At 49.5% G+C, this 20,281-nt stretch overlaps 1 protein-coding gene across 2 annotated transcripts in view; it reads right to left on the bottom strand.

The window, feature by feature from the left end:
* FAF1 (Fas associated factor 1) overlaps positions 1–20,281 on the bottom strand; it is a 154,117-nt gene that overhangs the window by 96,537 nt on the left and 37,299 nt on the right. For both annotated transcript variants that reach the window (XM_082052281.1, XM_082052282.1), the window contains exon 7: positions 12,292–12,397. In XM_082052281.1, coding sequence (XP_081908407.1) covers positions 12,292–12,397 — 106 coding nt within the window. The remainder of the gene's footprint in view (positions 1–12,291; positions 12,398–20,281) is intronic.

Genomic DNA, 20,281 nt, shown 5'->3' with positions numbered 1-20,281 from the left:
ACTGACACTGCCCACACTCATCCCAGCACACTGACACTGCCCACACTCACCCGAGCACACTGACACTGCCCACACTCACCCCAGCACACCTGACACTGCCCACACTCACCCCAGCACACCTGACACTGCCCACACTCACCTGAGCACACTGACACTGCCCACACTCACCTGAGCACACTGACACTGCCCACACTCACCCGAGCACACCTGACACTGCCCACACTCACCCGAGCACACTGACACTGCCCACACTCATCCGAGCACACCTGACACTGCCCACACTCACCCGAGCACACCTGACACTGCCCACACTCACCTGAGCACACCTGACACTGCCCACACTCACCCGAGCACACTGACACTGCCCACACTCACCCCAGCACACTGACACTGCCCACACTCACCCGAGCACACCTGACACTGCCCACACTCACCCGAGCACACTGACACTGCCCACACTCACCTGAGCACACTGACACTGCCCACACTCACCTGAGCACACTGACACTGCCCACACTCACCTGAGCACACTGACACTGCCCACACTCACCCGAGCACACTGACACTGCCCACACTCACCTGAGCACACTGACACTGCCCACACTCACCTGAGCACACTGACACTGCCCACACTCACCCGAGCACACCTGACACTGCCCACACTCACCCGAGCACACTGACACTGCCCACACTCACCTGAGCACACCTGACACTGCCCACACTCACCCGAGCACACCTGACACTGCCCACACTCACCTGAGCACACCTGACACTGCCCACTTCTGAATTATTCAGAAATAAGTCCTCCTAAAAAGAGGAACGCTCCGAGTAAGTGCAGACAGGAGTTTATGCAGGATACAGAGGGGAATGTTGAACTGAAATTCAGCTCACGGTTACAAAGACACTAACAATGGGAAACAAACACAGCCCACACGTTTCTTAAGTAAGACTGTTGCAGTTGCTGAGTTCAGTAAAAGGTGGCCTGTCATCAGAAATGAGGAAAATACATCTGAGAAAAATGGAAGAGCTTTGTCTTTCTGTTTCTCCTGTAAGAAACTGCAGAGATACTTGGGATGCTGCATCTTGCCCTGACGCTGTGACTGAAACGGCAGAAGTTATGTCAGTTCTGAGGGCTCACCATTCCTTCCTCCGTTTCCCTTTCTGGTTGGAGCCCGGCAGGTACAGCCGCGCTGTGTGACAGCAGCCAGGGGACTGACTCCCGTTTGTAAGCACAGATCTGCGGGAAGATGCTCGCTCTTCCTTACAGACAGATTGTAGAAAAACAGGAGGAAAAAAAATCCTTGCTCTTTGCACTGCTCTTTGCCTTTTTCTTCATGTATTGCTGATCCATATTAAATACTGGAACACATATTTTACCCTTTCACAAGGCCCTTGCTCTGATGGCACTGCCTCGATACTGCAGGCTGTCCCACTTTCCCACCTCTGCCCCCAGTCTCTATTTCTGCTGCCTTTGTGCGGATCAAACAACACGCCACGGGTGTCTCACTGTGACTCTGCTTGGGGCAGTTAACGCGTGCAGTTCTGGGGTGAGGAACCAGCTGTTTCAGGTAACTCGTGGTCTGAAGAGAAATACCTAAAGTCGGAAAACCCCTGAAGTCAGTTTAACACAAACAATAGTGGCCGCAGTGGATGTATGAACTAGGTCTTGTGGGTTTTTCTGTTTGGTGGGTGGTTTTTCTAGGATGGACATCAAAATCATGTCCACTTAAATCCATTCAACTGAGCTCAAGAGGAGCAGAAAAATGATGGAGGCTACTCGCAGAACAGAGGAAAGTCAGAGGGCACGGAACAGAAAGCTCCTCTCCTTTTGCCCGTGCTGCTCGCTACTGGAAAAGTAAAATACCCGATACAGAGGCCAGTCGTGCGGAGCCGGGCAGTAACCTTTGGTCGGAAGGCGGAGGATCCGCTCCCCGAGATGACCAGACACGCGCTCGTTCCGTGCCCGTGTCCTGCTGTGGACACCGTCCGCACGAGGGTCGAGATAACGGCTGCTGACATGAGGTGCCGGTAACCGCGAACCTCCTCAGGCTCCAGGATCCTGCGGCACCTTCCCCTGTCCTGCAGGGTTTGCCTCTCTTTGCCACTCTTTCTAACCTTAGCTTGGCTGTGTCTAGCGACACTCCAGATACTTTGCCTCCAGCACACCCGGAGCAGGCTGAGAAACATCCCTACCCTGTCCTCATTTATTTCTATGTCCCTCCAGCAGCTGATGCAGCCTCAACCAGCCCCTTGTGCCATGCCGGGGCGCTGCTGTTTGACCTGTATGCAGGTTAGAGGTGGAGTTCTACCCTGCAGGCTCGCGTCGCTCCGGCTGCCCAGCGCCGTCCCGCGTCGCCCAGCGCCGCTGCTTCCCAACCAGCGAGAACGAGCTCGCGTCGGTCTGATCGACGCAGCGAAAAATAAAGTAGATTCGAGGCTTGGTACAAACCCAAAAATTGTGATCAAACTATATAGTTAGTAAATTGTTTGTCTAAATCTTTCATGTATGATGAAAGATTATTATCATAATTCATTAGCAAATTACAGACTTTGTAATGCAGGCAGCCACAAATTTGGCTTTGTATCAATCATTTTAGACCAGCTGGGTAGAAATTAACACAAGTCTGGGCCACATAAAATGAAATGCTCTTTCATTTTTAATTCACTGAAAACTTTGAAGGAAAGAAATGGAAGCTCTTTCAAAAATGGCAGTTTTCCCGGATTTTTGTCAATAATTTGATTTCGCTGTAGAGGACCAGACACATACACACGGAGTGTATGTAATGTAATACCACAATAACTGTTCAATCAAAAAGCGTGAAGTACAGAGAAAAGACAAAGCAGTGCAGTTTAGCAGCCCCTCTGCCGTTCCGAGGCGGTGGCACGCGCAGCCAGCCGGCAGAGCCGCGGAGCGGGCGCGGAGGCTGACGCCGGCCGCCCCAGACAGCGCTGCCGAAACCGCTGCGCGCCCTCCAGCCGGCGGAGATGACCCGCTATCAAAGGCGGCTTTGATCGCCCTCCCCGAGCTGCACGGGCTCGGATGGCGACAGCTGCCTTTGGGAGCAACGCAACACAAATTTCATCTCAGTGGCACCTAATCCAGAGACCGGTACCAGCAGCATGGAAAAGTCAGCGACAAATTAAACAATGAGGGCTTTTCTGGGAACAGATGCTTTTTGCCTGCAGCTGTAAAAACCTTATAACAATCCCGCACCCCACTGTCTGGTCACGCAACTGTCACAAAGCAAGGCATACATTTCGCCACTTATTGCGAATGTTTGCCCAGAGCTTCTATAACCCTTTTTAAAAACAGTAACAGGGATTCCTTGAGGGTGATTATGAGGCCGTTTTATCCCTTAAATGAGTGCGAGGCTCTTCAATTTATGCCCACGGTTCTTCGTTTCAAAAAACAAAACCACACCCGAACTTTCCAAGTTCATGTTTCACACAGACATAAGGATATAATTCCAAACGGGTAAGGAACGGCTCTGCGGACCAGACAGAGACAAACGCTCGCTCGGGTCTGAAACTGCACCCGAGCATTTCCTGGCCAGCAGCTCCGCGCATGGCAGCCCAGCGCTGCACCGCACCGCACCGCGCTGCTGCACCGCGCCGCTGCACCGCACCGCGCCGCTGCACCGCACCGCGCTGCTGCACCGCACCGCACCGCGCTGCGGCACCCCACCGCACCGCGCTGCGGCACCCCACCGCACCGCGCTGCGGCACCCCACCGCGCTGCGGCACCACACCGCACCGCGCTGCGGCACCCCACCGCGCTGCGGCACCCCACCGCACCGCGCGGCTGCACCACACTGCACAGTGCTGCTGCACCACACCGCACCGTGCTGCTGCACCACGCTGCTGCAGCACACCGCACCGCGCGGCTGCACCGCGCGGCCGCACCAATGCTGCTCACCAGTTCAGTCTATCTCCACAACTGCTACATTAAATATCCTCACACTCTCCAAACAGTTTCCTCTTTGTAGTAAATAAATGCACTAACAAACTTTAAACCAAAACATAAACTCTTACCGAAAAAGCTTCTGTAATTCAGTGTATAAAAGAAAGCCATCGGTTCCCAATTAAGTGAGCAATTTGCAATGTCAAGAATCTATTTATGCTCCATATGAACCGATGGGGCTTTAGATGAGCTTCTGTGGTGTATTTAAAGTGATACCGCCAACACGGTTTACACAAGTACCATATTTTCAAACATTTTCTCCCCGAGCAAACACTCAAATTGTGAAGTGTTTCCTTTCCTATCAGGGAAACAACAACCACAACTTTTCCAGAACAACAGTTCATTAGCACCTCACTATTTATAAGTATAATTGGGTTGTTTGATGAGAAAACATGAGAGAACACTGAGCCTACTATAATTTGCACAAATAGAAATTTCATTGTCTGAAAACAAATCAACGATTCAACGATGTTTTTTAATACCAGTGTATATCATGCAATAAGTGATCCTATTATAGCTAACCCAGGACAGAAGGCTTGAACCGTGCACTAGTACACTTTCACTTACAGGACGTAAATTGACTTTTTAATTGCAAAAACGCGAAGCTGAGTTTTTCCTTCCGAAGGCGCCGCCGCGGGCAGCACCACGGGCAGCGGCGTGGGCAGCGGCGTGGGCAGCGGCGTGGGCAGCGGCGCGGGCAGCGGCGCGGGCAGCGGCGCGGGCAGCGGCGCGGGCAGCAGTGCGGGCAGCAGTGTGGGCAGCAGTGTGGGCAGCAGTGTGGGCAGCGCCGCGGGCAGCAGTGTGGGCAGCGCCGCGGGCAGCGCCGCGGGCAGCAGTGTGGGCAGCAGTGTGGGCAGCAGTGTGGGCAGCGCCGCGGGCAGCGCCGCGGGCAGCGCCGCGGGCAGCAGCACTCGCTGCCAGCCGGGGCCGCTCGGCGCTGCCGCCTGCACGGCGGCCGGGAGAGCCGCCCTGTGTTGAGATCTCCTGCCCCAGAGGAAACCACAGCGAACACTCAAAATCAGAAGAGCACGCGCTGGTTTTAATGGCAGTTTTTAAAAATGCAGGGGTTTAAATTAGGACTTGATCCCCAAAATCCTTAGCATCCTTAAATTACATGGGCAAAGCCGTTCAATTCAACATGATTACTTCTAAAATAAAGACAACTCACATGACTGAGCATTTACGGAGCCGAACCCATAACCAAAATTTTAACAATGACTCCTCATTACTTTCAAATTCAAATAAATTGATCCTTATCCTTTGAGAGTTTCTCTCCAATCCAACCACGCTTATGGACGCAGTGTAACAGAGACAGAGCGAGAGAAAGGACGAGGGGAGAGGGAAGCACACACACAAATGTGCAAGTGCTGACACACGGAACGCTAACAGATGTGTGACTTCTAATGAGTTATAATAATGTGTGCTGGAGGCCGGCGGACGTGCCGGGCCTGCCCTGGAAAGCTAACGCCTGCCTTCCCAGTTCAGGTCCGTGTGCTCCTGACTCAGCCCAGAGAAATCCCGCTTCCAGCAAACCTCAGATACCGGCAGCGGCAACTTCAGGAAAGGCAAATATTAAATTATAATTATCCCAAACAGACACAGTCTTGTGAAACTAACCCTGCATTCATATGAAAATACAAAGCACTGGCTATACTGCATTTGATTCGTCCCTGGACACAAAGCTTTACCACAGTAAACTCAGTCAACTGTTGCTCTTGCTTTTATATTCATAGTACTTAAATAACGCACTTTAAAACAAAAAAACCTCCAATTGGCTTTTCATACACCCACCCTCCCCAAAAATAACGCACTTGAAAAACCCAAATGATATGAAAAGGCTTCAAGGCCTCTTTTCTCCTTTTCACAGCACTTTTTTTATTGCTGTTTGCAGTAATCTGCCTTTCACTTTCTCATTGCTACAGAACAAACGAGGAGGCTCAGGCTTTGAAAAGGGGGCTCAGTGTGTAATGGGCCCACTAGAATTAATTTAGTTGCACCAAATCCATTGAGCAGCGAGGTTTTTTCTCCCTCAAATCATTTTGAGGGGACGCAGCCCCCAGCCTTTGTAATTCTAGTAAAGCACTTAAAGTGCACAGTAGGTGTTCATCAGGACCATCTGGTCAAAAGCAAAACAAGCTGCTGATTTTGCCTTTGAATAGAATGAAGCAAGTGTGAATTAGTCTCTTCAATTAGCACTATTACAACCTGTCAAGTGCATATTGTAAAACAGGATTATTACAGTATTGGTCACCAGTGCAATTATTTACTCTCTGCCTTTTCTTGCATATAAAAATGTCCATGTTGACTAGTTTTTGATAACGGAAGATCGTTTCTTTAATGATATGCACGTCCAAACCCACCAAAACCAAATTACAGGTTATGAAACATGTTCTGTTAGGAATATATTCAGTTTCACAATTAATAGAGAGGTAAAAGGGTGCCCTTGCTTTATCTCCTCTTGCTGTTTCTGTTGCATAAAGAGAAGAAGAATAGTTATATACTTTCACGATACCTTTGAAACATCTCTAAGTGCCCAACAACGCCAGCACTTGGAACAGGTACGCCAAAGGTATTTTCTCTATTTCCCAAGGAACTTTCTTTTAATGCAATTCCTAACAAATGACCATTTACTACAAGTTTATCACGGCTTGCTTTCCGCAAACACATTTTAGTTTAGCAATGGGCTGCTTTCCTTTAAAAGAAAGGAAGAAAAAGCGTGAAGTCGATTTATCTTTATGAAAACAGAATTTCTCTCCTGTTTAAAAGGAAAAGCCTGGTTTGCTAGCTGGCTCTCATCCACCTCGAACACCGAGGCTGCCGCAGCCATGGCTGCTGAACTGGGGATACTGTTGTTACGACTCCCTATACATTGAGTATAACTTCTACCTGACAGATCTCCTTAAAAAGCAAACAACATGTCCGAATTTCACAAAAAGAACATATGTCTCCTGAGTACAATCGGTGTAACAACAATGTATTTTACTGGCTTCTCTAATATTAAGAGAAGAATTGGACAATTGTGCAGAATGTCTGTGCACCTCCCACTAAATCCCAAGAAGTGTTAGTCACTGACTTTTATTAGCATGAGAATACTTTTCAACAATTTTAAAGCAAGTAGAAAACCCCAAAATATAACAGAACTGTTTCTCAAACTGTTAATGTATGTACTATACTTGGACATGTCCATATTCTGATATCTGACAAATGTGTTTTATTTTAATTACAGAGCCACAACATTAAATTAACATCATTTATATATACATTCCATGTCCCTGTGCCAATGTCTGACCTGTACGAGGGATGATCTCACTACAACAATTGGCTTGAAAGTATTTTGTACAGATACCACAAATCAGATCTGAAAGAAGTACAAGGGCTTCAGCTGGATTATTTTTCTGCATGGTGAAGGTAATTCATCTGCTCACCTATATTTATATATTGCGTTTGCTTAGCCCGTTTAAACAAGGTTTCTGCTGGAGTGTTTATAAATGATGGGTTTGTATCTTGTTTCACACTCGTTCGACTATCAGAAGAAGTTGTAAGAAACTGAGCACAAGGGACCGCAAGTGCCGCTGGTCCGCGGGCGCAGGACGGGCAGCGCGCAGCAGGACGGGCAGCGCGCATCGGCCCGGCCGCCCGCAGCAGGACGGGCAGCGCGCATCGGCCCGGCCGCCCGCAGCAGGACGGGCAGCGCGCATCGGCCCGGCCGCCCGCAGCAGGACGGGCAGCGCGCAGCAGGACGGGCAGCGCGCAGCAGGACGGGCAGCGCGCATCGGCCCGGCCGCCCGCAGCAGCCCGGCCGCCCGCAGCAGCCCGGCCGCCCGCAGCAGCCCGGCCGCCCGCAGCAGGACGGGCAGCGCGCATCGGCCCGGCCGCCCGCAGCAGCCCGGCCGCCCGCCGCAGCCCGGCCGCCCGCAGCCGCCGCTGCTCTCCGCCCGAGCGCCGCTGCACACGCCGCTCTCCGCGTCCCCCGAGCCCGCGCGGCTGCGGGAACAAAGAACACTGTGACCTGCCTGGTGGCAGCGCCGCCCGGCCGGGCGGCCGCGCCCGGGGCCGGAACGGGAGCAGCTGCCGCTGCGCGCAGGCAGCCGGCAAGGGGACCCGTCCTCTCGCACTGTTCGCACAGACCGCGTGTTTCAGCAGGAATTACAGTCCCGCACACGCTCTCCCCGTGCTCTCCAGCGGAATCTCCCGCGGCCCCGCGCTGCCGCACCGTCTGCACAGGCTGCGCTACCTGCGGGCTGGGCTGCGCCGCGGCCGCTGCGCGCCGGGCCTGATCCTGCCCGCGGGAACCGCCAGCGGCTCCTGGCGTGGAACAGTTACCCCGTTCGGGAACGTTCCTCCCTCCCGTGTCACTGACCAGAACAACAAGTGCGAAACGTGCTGTCGCGATGAACTCAAATTCAACAAGTTTGTCACAAATTAGTCTGGCTGCTCCAGGATGAGAAGACAAACTTGCTTGGATGAAACATTCAATATTCCCCCCGAAAAGGTCTGTCCTTCATCTCCATCAAATAATATAACTGCAACTTGCAGAAGTGAGGAGTAGAAATGTTTCATTTCCAAATGAGAACAAGCTCATAAGAACCAAGAGAAAACAAATCACATTGAATGTGCCAATACCTTATAATAATTTAGCACAGCTTCTCAAATCAAAACTTAAAAATCCTCTCACCCCAATTACGGACAGCACCGACAAATTATCTTACAGAATAAAGAGCAGGTATTCAGACACAAAACTCCTTTTAGTCTTGTAAGTATTAGTTCCATTTGTTACAACTGTCTTTGTTTGACCATATAATTCATTGGAAATAAATTAATTTACAGCCTCCAAACTGGCACAAAACCCACTCATTTCCACGTTAAAATGAAGATCGTGGAAAAGAGGTAATTGTGATTTTTCCCAGAACAGTATCTGCCCAGAATGAATTTGATATTGCAGTTTTACAAGACAAACAGATGTCAGAAACCTGCAACACAGATTAATTTGCAATTCAGACCAAGATGTTCTCATTAACTTTCCGAGTTAACAACTGACTGCCCTGCCCGACTCCCACAACAAGCAACAAAAATCACGCATCCAGAATTTCGGACAAGTTTGGTTGGTTTTTATTTCCTTGCTGAAATTCCCTATAAGCTCATAATCCCACATCAATATCACTGAATGTAACTTTTCTTTTTTAAACTGAGAAATTAAATATTAATATGAAAACCGTTGAATATGTAGATAAAGCATGTTTAAAGGAAAAAGAAAAAGGAAAAAAGCCATAACATTTTCAAGTACCATCCAACATTCAACCACTGAATTAATACGCAAGGAACGGTGCAATCAGACACCAGCACCGCGGCCTCGGCTGCTCCGCGAGAATCCTCTGCCGGACCGCTTCCCATTAAACAAAGACTTATCTGAAATTACAGTCCCTACAAACATCACTTGCTACTAAACACGCATCCTGAACAACAAAAGAGATGACCGAACGAAGCAACGGCACGTCAGGAAAGCACAGCTCGCTGGGTTTGCACTCAATGCGTTCAATGTCCAGGACGAGTTTTAAGGGGTTGAGGTTTCGGTGCGGGCTTGGGCGAGTTTTGGAAACACTTGGAAAAACACCTATTCCTGACAACCGGCAGCACCAGTAACACCAGCAGCGCCAAGAAGCAGCCCTGGACAGACAGTTGCAGCCAACTGTGGCAAGCACTAAAACACTGAGAGAATTTTAAACACTTCTTTGAATAATTGATGCAGTCATTTTGAATCTTTCTGCATAGGATAGAGCGTGTGAGTAGATTGCATTAACACTGCTTAAACATTTCAACTTGTCAGTATGGCCAAGTCGATTTCTGAAATATTTGCAGTATTTTCCCCATCGAAACAGTAATAAAGGTAGAATAAATATATGCCACTGCTTTATAATCACTGAACATTAATGAATATTTTATGTCTTTTTAAATCTCCCTGTTTAATTTAAAAGGGTGAAATTAAGTCTCCTCCCTGCAATATGCCAATTATCTGTAAATCAAACAATAACTTGGCCATTATACTCCTTTTTGTTAATATACCAGAAGCTAATTTGAAAACGCTGAACGGCATTTTCAGGGAATAATTGAATAGTCCTTCCTGCCCTCTTGTGGTTGGCAACCGCAACTCGCACGGAGCTTTGCCACCGATGTAAAACACACCCGAAGGAGAGTAAACTCTTAATTTGTTAAAGTGTGAACACGAGAGTGAAGGAAACAGCCCAACAGTCCCTGGAGAGCAGAGCGGCCAGGGAGAGAGGAACAGCACCAGCGGCCCCTCCAGCCGCACAGCAACCAGACTCGGTCACCTGTTACAGCGCTCGCTCTGCGCTAAAAGAAGGAAACACTAAAAAGCCGTTAGGGAGTTAACATACAAACCCGTGCGTGTTTTCTGTAACTAGACAAACGCTCGCCAAGCCCTCCACCTGGGCCGAACCCCCAGGGACTGCCGCGGGACTCGCGCTGCCTCACCGGCTCGGCACCGCTGCACCAGAGGTCCAGAGCTCTCCTTTCATTTTAGCGACTGAAATTGTCTTCATGGTTTTGAACACCGCATGGGGTGTCGTACTCACGTACAGGCAGAGGGCAAAGAAAGGTCTGATGCTCACGCTGATTACAGGTGGTAGGGTGGGGGTTTTTGGGTTTTGGTTGTTTAATGGGGAAAATCATAACTGACTTTTAAATGAGGTCGACTCTGTATGTTACCACGTTGACTGTAACCTGTCATTACGGACAACAGGAAAAGCCCAGTGCCCGTGAAGGCAGGCTGGGTCCCCAGCGCTGCCACCAGGAACTGACAGAGCACAGACAGAAAACAGACAGACAATACGTAACGTACGTGCTTTCTTTTAGAATCTCACCATCTTAAAACTAAAACCAAATATTCTGATCATTTCTTTCCATAAATACTCAAATTATTTTTAATTATTTTTAAGTGTAAATCGTGCAAGCTTGGCCCCTCAAAAACAAGCTGATGCAACTGAGTATGTTTGCTTGTATTTAAGAAAAATCTCAGAACTTACTATAACAGGTTTCAAAAGGTAAAGCAGAAAACAGGCTTTCATGCAGGGGAAAGACCAGAATGTCTCTTAGGAATGACAGGATTCCCAATGAAAACAATTCATGATCATTATCCATTGTTGTATTGCTGCTACAGCTAATATTACGGAACTTAAAATAATTCTGTCTACAATGTCAGCATGTGACACGAAAAGCTTCAATAAAATCTGTTCAACCCTAAAAGACTGAGAGGAGTGTCAGACCAATAGCAAACATACATTTAATTTGAAAAGCAAACATTTCATCTTAATATTTTGTAATGTGAATTCTGAAGATTCACATTTCTGGATTGTTTGTCATGTTTCCCAAAGTCAGTGGGTTATACGGAAAATAACACCCAAACCATCTGGCATCAGAAAAACCATGGAGCACTAGACAACAACCCTTGGGTTCAGTAAGGGGTTTTAAAAATGTGCAGGGACTGCTTGGTCTAAATTCTGAGGGCCCAGAGTCCGGCTTATTTGCTCCTGCAGGGCCTAGTTCTGCCGAAGTTCTCTGCACCATCCCCCCTTGCCGGCCATTCCACAGAACAGCCGTGACGCCCACCGGGCACGGACGCGCGCGGCTGCCGGGGCAGGCGGAACCACGGCACCGCGGCAGGCGGAACCACGGCACCGCGGCCGCAGCCGGCGGAACCACGGCACCGCGGCCGGGGCGGGCGGAACCACGGCACCGGGGCAGGCGGAACCACGGCACCGCGGCCGCAGCCGGCGGAACCACGGCACCGCGGCCGCAGCCGGCGGAACCACGGCACCGCGGCCGCAGCCGGCGGAACCACGGCACCGCGGCGGGCGGAACCACGGCACCGCGGCGGGCGGAACCACGGCACCGCGGCCGGGGCAGGCGGAACCACGGCACCGCGGCCGCAGCCGGCGCTGGCACAGCCGCCTCCAAACCGAGATGGAGCTGGGGCAGAGAGCAGACACGGGGAGCTTCAGGGATCATAGGGGCAAAGTGTAATGTGAACAATTGCCTCTCCTCAGCACTCTGGCATAGCTCAATGAACACTGCGTGTATATTTTGCTACTACAATGCAAAAAGGAACATTTTTTCCCTGCATAATTTAATAGAAAAGCTTTTTTAGGCCAAGGTCATTAATCAAATCACAGCAGTCTTGCTGATCCAGTTGATTAAACCAAAAAAGGCTAATAAAATAAAGGAATATCCATTGAGAACATGTACACCCTCTTTTACCAAGCTGGCCTGAGCTGTACGGAGCTGCGGTTACTGTTCGGCTGCGAAGCCGCACTCACCTCCTGAATGGTACTGCTGCCCGAGAAGTTGAGGTTGTACTCCCGCTGCACTTCTCGATGGGTGACAATCAGCATGAAGTTTTGATTTAATGACTCCTGCAGAGCCCTGAAATGGTTGAAAGAAAAACAAGGAGCTCAGGGATAAGCATGTTATAGCTTGTTTTACAGTTAGATGCAAAACCCCAGGGTACCCTAAACTCTATACGGACAAGTCCAGGCACATTATCATCTCTCTTCTCGCTCCTGAACGCAGGGAAGCACGCTGAGAATGACCAAAGGCCATTCCCCAGCTCCTTCCTTAATAAGGCAACCGCAGCCTTTAAAGCTCTTCGAATGTTAAGTATTCTCAAAATGGAGAGGGTCACATTATCTTCACAAACATCGGGTATATTTAGCACTCGCAAGGCCATTAATACCAGGCTCGTAAGCATATTGATGACCAGACGTCATATCGAGCTACAGCGCGCGCTAAAAGCTGGTGGTGAGCAGCAGGCGGCAAAGCGCGTTCCCGCTCTCCGGGGTCACCTGGACATAAACCCAACGGGGATTCTTCCGCTCGGTTCCACCCAAAGCACTTAAACCCCGCTAATTACAACTGGAACACGAACCACAGCAAAATTCCTCACGTGGGTACTGAGCATTTAGAAAAGTGAGTTCTGCCCAAATTGGTTTGAGTGTACATTAAAACACCATTAATCATATGAATTAAAAAAAAATCTTAAACAGGCCAACTATATGTTCATGTTGTCATAAACATAGGGTTTTTGTTATTTTCTTGGTAACGAAACATCTGGATGTTAAAAAGGCATCCTCTTTGCTTAATTGGGTACCTAATTATGCAGCTATCTGCTTTTCAAACGAGGAGCAGGACTGTGCTAGAGACAGCGGTTACAGCTGTGCAGCACCCCACACGGCTGCGCAATCGCAGCAAGCGCTGTAACACAGCTGGGCTTTCCAAGCAATGTTCATGCAGACGCGACGTTCAGTAGCACGTGGAATTAAATCAGGCTTATTCGATTCTTTTTTTCCTCATCACACGCTCTTAAAAGAATAACAGACCGTCACATCTTCTCTGTTCCACAACACTTCGACATGCAATGAAGGACAAGCTCTGTATGCAGATGAGAACAGCTGTATCTTAAGATACAAGAAGACAGGAAGACTCTTAGTTTCTTTGAGTCCGGGTTTGTTAGTGTTCACTCCTCCTGGAACGGCTGATCGGCAGTTCTGCTGCTCAGATGATACGGAACCCACCAACACTCACTGGATGCTTTAGCAAGAGATGCACAATTTGCTTTAACATCTCAAGCAATACTACCTTACAAAAATATCCTCACTTAGCAACTTAATTTGGATTCTGTGACATCTTAAATGTAATAATCGCATACTACAAAACAAAATCACACGTGCTATTTCTGGTACTTTACGGTTTTGCAATAGGGAAGATAAATGTAACTCACTGTCAACGCTAGGCTGGATCAAGTGTGCAAGAGAGACTACAAACGTAACTCAGGTAAATCCACTACAGCGAACATAAAGCTGGCTGCATGTGTCACAACATCTTGCAAGAAAAGACCTAAAAATTCCTAAAATACCTAACAGTCCTTCAAACAGGTAAGAAAAGAGTAGTCCTGAGAAGCTGTATGCCTGTTGTCAAAGGAAATTCTAATGTGATTGTTAATAAGTTTAGCATTGCCGTAATCACACTTTCTTTTGGCAAATGTTCAGTAGCAACTAAAATATCCCGCCATGCTTTTTCAAATTTGGATTTTTTATTTGTTTTCAGGAAATACTGGAGGTGAGTGGCATATTTAATTGCAGCATATGTGAATGGTCCTGCCTCCGCACAGAACCACCCGAGGCTGCTATAGCTGTTTCTGGCTCTGAAAAGCTAAATGCCAGCTGACAACGTGCCCCACGGCTTCATTCCGGAGCTACGCGAGCAGAACGACACGGGCCGGCTGGGTCAGACCCTCCGCCCGCCAGGGTGCGCGGCACACGCAGCTCGGTCCCGCCAGAGCACAGCGCGCCCACCACAGCCCCTGGCCGTAGGAAAGGCTTCGCGCCTCTGTCTCACCCGGACGTGACAGCAGAGCGTACTTGGGCACGGAAAAAACACTCCTCAAACACGGCCCACTTAAATGAAGTGCCTTAAATTGGAAAGCCTCCGTTTTTGAAGTAACTAACAATTCTGACAACTCTGCTTTTTGGATTTCTGAACAACATGAACTGAATGCTGTTAACAAACAAGTTCTCAGTACATGTTCATAGCCAAATAGTCATATAAGAGGTTGAAAATCAAGCTGGCTAAAAAAAAAAACACAAAACAAAACAAAAACCAACACACAACTTGAAAATATTGAGGAAAAAATGGAGTTTGAAAGTGCCAGCAATTAAAGTGCATGGTTAACGATCTCGTTACGGTATTTTTCTGAAGAAAGGGTAGGACCATTCCTTCTGCTCACACAGCAGCCCGGGGGTGGGTCGGCCTGCGCCCCTGCAGCTCCGGGTCTGGGAGCCCGGGCCGCGCGGTCCCTGCGCGAGCAGACGCACAAGCAGCTGTGTTCGGCAGCCGGCTCGCTGGCGCTGAGCTGGAGCTCACTTCCATTTCTTTTTGGGTGCACATGACTGCGCGGAGGAGACTGACTGCCAAACACAACGCACATTTCTGAAATCGTGACTTCAGTGTTTGCAGCTGTTTCATTTTCCTGCAAATGTTATCAGTTATTACCGTCTTCTAGATGAAACATCTGCATTAAAACAAAAATAAAAATCAGGGCCAAACCCCAGGTCCCATTAACATCAAGACAGATTTTCTTTTTCCTTTTTTTTTTTTTTTTTGCCATCAGCACTAACAGATTTTAATGAATCTGAGAATTAATTAGCAGCACAAGCAAATCTAGAAACAGGATTAAAGTAGGCCAGTCTTATCGGCATCATTTCTCCCCACTGCAAACTGTGCCTACACCTAAACACAAGTCCAAGAACAGACAAAGGAAAACAGGTTTGCCTACACAGCACTTACCGGCAACAGCACAACGCACAGAAGCTCGGTGCTGGGCCGAGGCTCCTCGGGCTGTAACCTCCACACGTGTAAACACATCCACTCCTCTTTCACACTCCCATTGCACAGAAGCTCGGTGCTGGGCCGAGGCTCCCCTGGGCTGTAACCTCCACACGTGTAAACACATCCACTCCTCTTTCACACTCCCATTGCACAGAAGCTCGGTGCTGGGCCGAGGCTCCCCTGGGCTGTAACCTCCACACGTGTAAACACATCCACTCCTCTTTCACACTCATATTGCACAGAAGCTCGGTGCTGGGCCGAGGCTCCTCGGGCTGTAACCTCCACACGTGTAAACACATCCACTCCTCTTTCACACTCCCATTGCACAGAAGCTCGGTGCTGGGCCGAGGCTCCTCGGGCTGTAACCTCCACACGTGTAAACACATCCACTCCTCTTTCACACTCCCATTGCACAGAAGCTCGGTGCTGGGCCGAGGCTCCTCTGGGCTGTAACCTCCACACGTGTAAACACATCCACTCCTCTTTCACACTCATATTGCACAGAAGCTCGGTGCTGGGCCGAGGCTCCTCGGGCTGTAACCTCCACACGTGTAAACACATCCACTCCTCTTTCACACTCCCATTGCACAGAAGCTCGGTGCTGGGCCGAGGCTCCCCTGGGCTGTAACCTCCACACGTGTAAACACATCCACTCCTCTTTCACACTCCCATTGCACAGAAGCTCGGTGCTGGGCCGAGGCTCCTCGGGTCTGTGCAAACACAACCAGCCACTCCTCTTTCACATTTCACACAATGGAAGTTGCAAGATTTATTTTTTTTCACTAAACTCAAAATATCAAAACTCAACCAAGAGTCTGGAAGGAGTTTATTCACCAGCTACTCCATCCAAATTCCAACACAGCACGATTTATAAACCACAGAAACAATATTTAGCCAAAATACGTGTTACTGCAAGTAATACTGATCTCAGTGGACAGCAGCTGCTTAATGAGTCTATGCAATGTTGGAGCAATATGGTATTAGTATTGATATTTATCATCATATATTTTAAGCTTCCAGTTTTACTGCTTTTGTATTGTTCTGTAACAGTGCATAAAATAGATTGGTTGTATCTATTATTAAGTGACTGCCTTAACGCTTTAATTTCTGAGGTAATAATTTGCTTTTTAACAGCATTTTTCTTTGAAATTTTAATAATATGTTACGCTTTGAAACAAAAAGCATATCCTTCATCAATGATCAGCAAATGCTCCTTTTCATTTCGGTTCACACGTCTTTATGAGACACATGCAGTATTTCCCATTAGGCAACATCCTTCTCAGTCACACGGAGATTTCTCCCAAAATCTCTGCATTTTATATAAATAGATATGACACGAGGTAATTAACATTTCCATTTTAAACTTACAGATTTATACAAGCTCATGTCAACAGAAGTCCAAATTTACTGTAATTACAGATTATTTACATTAAAACAAAATAAGAAATCAGTATGTAAATGTAATGTTTGTTGTAGCTAATGCAGCAGGAGGTGGTAGATTAGGTTCAAACAGCAATCAGCTAGCAAAGCTGGCTAACATGTAAATGAGCAGAAGCCCTTTTGTTTACATTCTATTGCATTTTAAACTTTGGGATTTTTAAACTGTCTTCTGAGCAGATGTGAAAATAAACCACTAATCTGACCATTCTCACTGAAGCTGTCAGAGTGACTAGAGCAAGGCACTGCTCCTGTCCAGCCAAACCACCAGTGACCGGGCGCAGTCACACCGCGCCCCACGGCACCGCTGGCCGCAGTGACAGCGCACAGCCCCGCAGTGACCGGGCGCAGTCACACCGCGCCCCACGGCACCGCTGGCCGCAGCGCCGCCGCACACCCCCGCAGTGACCGGGCGCAGTCACACCGCGCCCCACGGCACCGCTGGCCGCAGCGCCGCCGCACACCCCCGCAGTGACCGGGCGCAGTCACACCGCGCCCCACGGCACCGCTGGCCGCAGTGACAGCGCACACCCCCGCAGTGACCGGGCGCGGTCACACCGCGCCCCACGGCACCGCTGGCCGCAGTGACAGCGCACAGCCCCGCAGTGACCGGGCGCAGTCACACCGCGCCCCACGGCACCGCTGGCCGCAGCGCCGCCGCACACCCCCGCAGTGACCGGGCGCAGTCACACCGCGCCCCACGGCACCGCTGGCCGCAGTGACAGCGCACAGCCCCGCAGTGACCGGGCGCAGTCACACCGCGCCCCACGGCACCGCTGGCCGCAGCGCCGCCGCACACCCCCGCAGTGACCGGGCGCAGTCACACCGCGCCCCACGGCACCGCTGGCCGCAGCGCCGCCGCACACCCCCGCAGTGACCGGGCGCAGTCACACCGCGCCCCACGGCACCGCTGGCCGCAGTGACAGCGCACAGCCCCGCAGTGACCGGGCGCAGTCACACCGCTCCCCACGGCACCGCTGGCCGCAGTGACAGCGCACACCCCCGCAGTGACCGGGCGCAGTCACACCGCGCCCCACGGCACCGCTGGCCGCAGTGACAGCGCACAGCCCCGCAGTGACCGGGCGCAGTCACACCGCGCCCCACGGCACCGCTGGCCGCAGTGACAGCGCACACCCCCGCAGTGACCGGGCGCAGTCACACCGCGCCCCACGGCACCGCTGGCCGCAGTGACAGCGCACACCCCCGCAGTGACCGGGCGCAGTCACACCGCGCCCCACGGCACCGCTGGCCGCAGTGACAGCGCACACCCCCGCAGGAACCGCCCTGCGGCGGGACACGCGGGGCTTCCTACCCTTATCCGCACAGGTCATTATGTTTCCTACATGATTTACAATCCCTCCGCAAAAATACATTACTTGTAATAATTGCAATGGTATGCACCTGGTCAAACGGCTTTTAACGGGTTTGAACTTTCCAATGATCCATCAGGTCTAATAAAGTGTATAATGAAGTATCTGAAACTCTCACTATTTAGCAAAAAAGAGTCTAAATATAAAATACATTATATTCATTAAATCGACAACTGAAGAACAAACGGAGAACAAGGGCCTCCCAGAACACGCACAACAGAAAGGAGAGGACGAGGGTGACCCAGCTCTGTGGCCTGACTTGCACACCTCTGCCACGTCCAACAACACCTTCTCCTGAGCTGGGTATCGCTGGCTGAGGCAACAAAGGGAAGGAAAATCGCCCTGAGGAAGCGAAGAATCTAATCTGACAATGCACCGGTGCAAGGGATCTCTCCTCCCCTCGGACAACTAAACGATGGCCATTCTTTGGCACCTGTCCTTTCAAGGCTGCTTTCCCAAGGAAATCAAGTCTTTCTCACCCACCTGTCCCACACAGTAACTTTTGAACTTCTTCACTAGTTTCAAGGAGTTCTGACAGCATCATAAGTGTCTCAAAGACTGGGTGTAAATCGACAGATAGGTAGAAAGAATGAACCTAAATTACTACCCACCTTAGTAAAAGGCTGCAGTGCAAGCACAGCACTTCTACACTCCAGCCAGCCAACTTCCAGCCAAGGGCTACAGCACCACCTGCAGCATGTGGGGTCTCCTCGTCTCCACGCTGCCTCACTGCCGCTGGAGAACAGGCAGGGCGGGCTGTGCGGGGCGTGGGACAGACACGCGTGCTCCAGGACACACGGAAGAACAGCCAGCAGAGTCACACACGGGGAGTCCATGGGAAGGGAGGGGCGCAGTGACCGCGGCCTCGGGGCGAGGCGGGAACTCACCAGAAGCCGTGTTCATTACAGGCACAGCTCACACAGCACATGGTTGCTGCTCTGGGTGTCGCGCATGGGTAAGTATGGCTCTGCTGGCTGAAACTGTGGAAGCAGGGCGTGTAACCCTACCGGTGCTATTTGACATTTAAATACAATCTTTACACCTCAATTTACTAGCTTACGGTGGTAATTTGCTGGGTTTCTATTGCCTATAAAAGCTTTGGATATGCCACTGACGAGCAAAGACACCCTAGGAGATCTCTGCCTGCTTACACTGCAGGATCACTTTGCCGTTACGTTAGTTTTAAGTCAGTTCTGGGCTCAGCCCGTTCGGTCTGTCACAATAAACTTCAAAGCCTCTGCACCAATACCCTGGAAAGGACGTTTCAGACACTGCTCTCCCTCAGCGTCAAGGAAAGGCACAAACTGGAGTTTATAGAGCCCTGACGAGATTGCTCCTTTTAAGAAGGGCATATACGTAAAATACCATGTATTGAAAGCTCGGGCTTTTCAAATACCACTTGCTGGAGATACTCAAATCACAACTATTTATTTATAGTTCAAAACAGAAGGCAATTGAAGAAAACAACAGACGAACTCACAAAGTAAGACGCAAAGTTCCTTAACATCCATTAATAATAGATGTGAGCAAGATGCTTTTAAAAATCGTGGGTAACAAACTCATCTGAATAATAAGTGACCTAACAGTAGGCAGTAAACAGTGTAACTGGGTTTGGAACATTGCTTCAATTAGATGTGTTTTGATCTGCATGGATGCTTTAATTGGAGGCAAGCCTCCCCTTTCATCTAGAATTTATGACTTCAGGGAGATGATCTAGCCTCAAATTATCCTTAAGTAGCCACTAATTAATCATCATTTGCTATCCCAAAGCTACCAGCCTTCTCTTAGAAATACACAGAACTAATCTCCACTATGAAACAAGTATAAACTGTAAAGGTAACAGCCACTTTGATTTTACTAGCAAGTAAAGTTGTTTTAAACTATTCATCCAATTTAAACGCCCTAGAACTGTTTTTAAACAGTTTGTTGTTAAATAGTTTATTGCAATTGCAATAAACAATGTTCTTCGGACCCCAGTTTCCTTTCCAGAAGTGAAGAAATTCGAATTACAATGTACAGTGAAACCTGGGCAGAGAATTTTGAAACCGGAGGTGGATGTTTAAAAATCCCAATTAGTATCTACAGTGTTTTTCCACAGTATTTTCTCTGTCCTTCA

This window comes from Streptopelia decaocto (assembly GCF_964273445.1).
Source record: "Streptopelia decaocto genome assembly, chromosome: 5".
Taxonomy (NCBI): domain Eukaryota; kingdom Metazoa; phylum Chordata; class Aves; order Columbiformes; family Columbidae; genus Streptopelia; species Streptopelia decaocto.
The sequence above is the reverse complement of the archived record's forward strand: the minus strand, read 5'-3'. Positions and strand labels throughout refer to the sequence as shown.